We start from the raw sequence: 4386 nt of genomic DNA, 5'->3' as shown, positions 1-4386 counted from the left end.
AAAAAAAAAGTATAATTTTGAAAAATACCGTGATATAAATTTTTGGTCATACCGCCCAGCACTACTATACGCCTTTGAAACTTGCAATGAATCAAAGGAACATTGATCTTCAAATGATTAATTTTAAAACATTATAGGCACAAATCCCATGTTTCTATAGGGAGAACTAATACATTTATTTGATCAAAATACAAAAACGCACACAATGAATGGCGACTGTAGAAAGCAAAAGCCGAATCCCGGTCATTTTGGGCGATTTAGAATTTCCACAGGTCCAAAAAGAGGACATGTCCGGGGAAAAGAGTATATGGTCACCCTAATAAACAGTTTTTTTTTTCCCCCCTCCACACATGACTGAGATTGAACAAGATGGCTGTTTGTCTATGTTAGTAACCCTTATTTTTGTTCGATGTGCTGTTTTATATATGTTTTGTCGTTTTAAAGGGGTCATTGTAACACTCCAAAGAGAAAGGAAAAATTTAAATCGCATCATATGACCCCTTTAAATAAATAATATTTTTTTCTTGTTGATCTCGCCGCGCTGCGATGACGTCATCACTAGCGCGCGTTGTTTACTCGGTGTTGACTTCTGAGGCGAGGTGAGCAGTTGGTGGTGTTTCGCTATATTCAAAGTATTAGTAAAATACTTTTTACACAGTTTGTTCATGAAACAATATGCGAGGTCTTTTCTGTCTTGTTTTCATCGAGTACAGCGCGGTTTGTGTGTTTGCGGACTTAAACACTCAGAACAACAGGCAACACGCATGTGAGGAAAACACGCTCAATTCTTTAAGACCCGAGTGCTTTTGTGTTTGTGTGAATAATTGTTTCGATGTTTGGAGTGATAATGTTGCTGTTACTGAATGTCTCGTGATCTGTGAGAGGGATGCGAGTTGCTGCTGCGATTTTATTTAAAACGATATTTTGAGATTTATCGTTACGTTTTGAGGTTTATCTTGGCACATCCAATTTGATATAGTTATTTAACATGGTTAAAATTAAGAACAGGCACCGCTAAATACTTAATAGTGAGTAACTTGGGACATTTTAAATCTATAATATGAACAGATTTATCATATTTCTGTTTAAAGAAGATTTTATGATCACTGTCAGTTTCTGCACATAAAACTATAACATGTTAATAATTTAATTACTTTTATTGCTATGAATGTTTTTATTAGAAAATCAAACTATGGTTAGATATTGTGTGCCTCTAGTGTAGTTATAGTTGTTCATGAAGATGGGAGTCATCAAATTCTGCTTTTTTAATTCTTATTGTTATTTATATTCAGAAGAAATTACGTTATATTCCTTTCAATATTTCTAGACCGTTATATTTTAATACAGGAGGCAAAATTATATATAAATAATGTGTTTTATACATTCTCGTCTGTGAAATGCGCCACTTCCGGTATTTTGCCGGTTAGTCGACGTGAGCAAAATGAAGTTGAGGATTTAAAAAAATCGAATAGTCGAATAAAATCGACGAATTGCGACAGCCCTACTTTTAATAGTAATATAATGATTTACAAAGAGGCGACACTTTGTATTTGTTAGGCTCTGGTCTCTCCAAAGATTCAAAGAATTCCTCACTCTTAAAAAAGAATTTAAATAAAAAACCTCAGTAACTGATTTACAGCTGATTTTGACAAATTTGCTTCTTCCACACAGAAGTTCAGTGACGCTGCTCCCACAAACCCTGCAGAATGAACTGCTCTGAAGATACTGAAGAACAAAAAGGTTGGTTTTTATTCTTAATGCTTCTTTAATAATGCTGAAGGTTATAAAGCTTCAAGCTGTTTTAGATTTAGATATATTTTAACAGGAAAAATCTGTAATGAAATAGCATTTTCGCTATTCACAGACCAGAAAAGAGATCTCTCTTGCACTTTAGGGCTGTGTGATTAATCTAACTTCATTTTCGAATTCGGTTTTGGCTTCTAAGGATTTTGAAAACAATATGTTTGAGGTAAGATGATTATTGTACCACATTCTGTCTAGCGAACCTTCCTTTCCTTCACATGCACTTTCATTCCTTCCTAAAAGTCCAAACTTAACATCCACATCAGTGATTGTTGTAAAAAGCAGTCTACTGTTATTAAACTGCTGGACGTGTTTGATAATGAGAAAGTTATTAAAACTGCATTAAGTTGTGAAAGAGATACCGTTCCCCAGGCAGACTTCTGTGTGCTCCGAGACGGAACAGTCATTTATGTTAAGTGGATGTAAACAGTTGGGAGAAAATCTGATGTGTCAGCATACTGGATCCATACTTTAGTTCTTAAAGTGACAGCAGCCTAATAAACCTGCAGCTGTCCGTGTCATTAATGATAATTAAGCAACAAATGAAAAAGAAAAACATCACTCTCTGCTCTTGACTGAATGATTTTAGTAGCTTTAATAAGCGTTAATCCATAAGTTTATACAGTGAAGACTATACAGTGTAATTAGCCTACAAGTGAAGACACAAAATATCAGGATGAATTGAAATCTGCAAAGAACGAGTTTATTAAAGTGGACATAACATGCACATCACTACAAAAGTTCAGAAACACAAAGCACTAAAACTCTACATAAAGTGCATTTTTTTGTGTTTAGTGCAAACAGTACAAGACAGTAGAGCGGAACGATTCTGGATAAATTGAGAATCATGATTTTTTTTGTCTCAAATATAGATCACGATTCTCCCACGATTCTGAACTAAACAAAATAATGTGTGACAAAATATTATTGCTGTAGACTATTTAAAAGTGTCTAATTAATTTGAATGAGTTTTGGCTTCTAAGGATTTTGAAAACAATATGTTTGAGGTAAGATGATTATTGTACCACATTCTGTCTAGCGAACCTTCCTTTCCTTCACATGCACTTTCATTCCTTCCTAAAAGTCCAAACTTAACATCCACATCAGTGATTGTTGTAAAAAGCAGTCTACTGTTATTAAACTGCTGGACGTGTTTGATAATGAGAAAGTTATTAAAACTGCATTAAGTTGTGAAAGAGATACCGTTCCCCAGGCAGACTTCTGTGTTCATACACAATGGTAATTCAAAGTGTTTTACATAAAAGGTATTAAAATAATCATAAAAAATAATCACAACAATAAAAACAAGGAAATTAAAAACTTTTTAAATGATTTAAAAATTGATTTGTGTCTAGACATGAAGATGTGTATATATATATATATATATATATATACAGCTACATGATAGTAAACTAGGCCAAAGTACAAAAAAAAAGTTAAACATTCAATGTGATGGATATATTATATGAAGGTGTATGTATCATGTAATGGCCAAATAGTTATTTTAAAGTAGGCTATATACCTCTGTATTTGATTATTCTTTCTTACCAAGTTCTTAAAAATCAACCACAACAATGCACATACAATTACAGATGATTAAGCATATAAATCGTCAGTTTGTTGTTAACACGCATGCATTCAGACTTGTGAGATGCATAAGAAATCTTTAGATGTGTAACATAAACCATAATCCATAACAACAAAATACAATACTTTATTTAAACTTTTCCGATAAGAAGTGTGCGCTGCAAACGCAAGCATTTTTGACGATCATTTCTGTCTAGGCCGCTCATTTTATCGCGTTTAACATATATATACAGCTACATGATAGTAAACTAGGCCAAAGTACAAAAAAAAAGTTAAACATTCAATGTGATGGATATATTATATGAAGGTGTATGTATCATGTAATGGCCAAATAGTTATTTTAAAGTAGGCTATATACCTCTGTATTTTATTATTCTTTCTTACCAAGTTCTTAAAAATCAACCACAACAATGCACATACAATTACAGATGATTAAGCATATAAATCGTCAGTTTGTTGTTAACACGCATGCATTCAGACTTGTGAGATGCATAAGAAATCTTTAGATGTGTAACATAAACCATAATCCATAACAACAAAATACAATACTTTATTTAAACTTTTCCGATAAGAAGTGTGCGCTGCAAACGCAAGCATTTTTGACGATCATTTCTGTCCAGGCCGCTCATTTTATCGCGTTTAACCACAGCTGTCGTCGGTTTTTTTGTCTGGCAGTGGCAGCAGGTATGTGATAAAATTTCAGATTGGAGCCTGTACTATGTCAATTCTGGCGCCCAACATCACAAGATGATATTTTAAGATCCTTATGTAGCCGAATCTGTGCTGGTTTGAATTGGCCGCCTCCAGTTTTCCCTTTGTTTTGCCTCCAGCTAGTGCTGTGACGTAATCGTGACGTTGGCACAAAAAGGGTCTATACACCAATTTTTAATATTAAAATTATGAAAACGTGGTTTGAATGAATGATTCAATGACTCATAAATACTTCACTTGTTTCATTACTGGATGAATCAGAGTTTTTGAACGAATGTCACTGGT

At 33.7% G+C, this 4386-nt stretch overlaps 1 protein-coding gene across 3 annotated transcripts in view; it reads left to right on the top strand.

Moving 5' to 3' along the window:
• The first annotated feature begins 543 nt into the window (after positions 1-543).
• Positions 544-4386, top strand: part of LOC107745138 (zinc finger protein 501-like) — a 10822-nt gene continuing 6979 nt past the window's right edge. Inside the window, exons 1-3 of one of the 3 annotated variants that reach the window (XM_016558980.1) lie at positions 565-599; positions 714-766; positions 1672-1740. In XM_016558980.1, coding sequence (XP_016414466.1) covers positions 1707-1740 — 34 coding nt within the window. In that variant the 5' untranslated portion in view covers positions 565-599; positions 714-766; positions 1672-1706. Of the gene's footprint in view, positions 600-713; positions 767-1295; positions 1303-1671; positions 1741-4386 lie in introns of all 3 variants that reach the window. The other 2 variants (XM_016558981.1, XM_016558979.1) reach the window with 2 other exon arrangements.

The sequence above is a fragment of the Sinocyclocheilus rhinocerous genome, unplaced genomic scaffold (assembly GCF_001515625.1).
Source record: "Sinocyclocheilus rhinocerous isolate Xijiao unplaced genomic scaffold, SAMN03320098_v1.1 scaffold1429, whole genome shotgun sequence".
Lineage (NCBI taxonomy): Eukaryota > Metazoa > Chordata > Actinopteri > Cypriniformes > Cyprinidae > Sinocyclocheilus > Sinocyclocheilus rhinocerous.
Note: the sequence above shows the minus strand (reverse complement) of the source record. Positions and strands in the feature narration are given on the sequence as shown.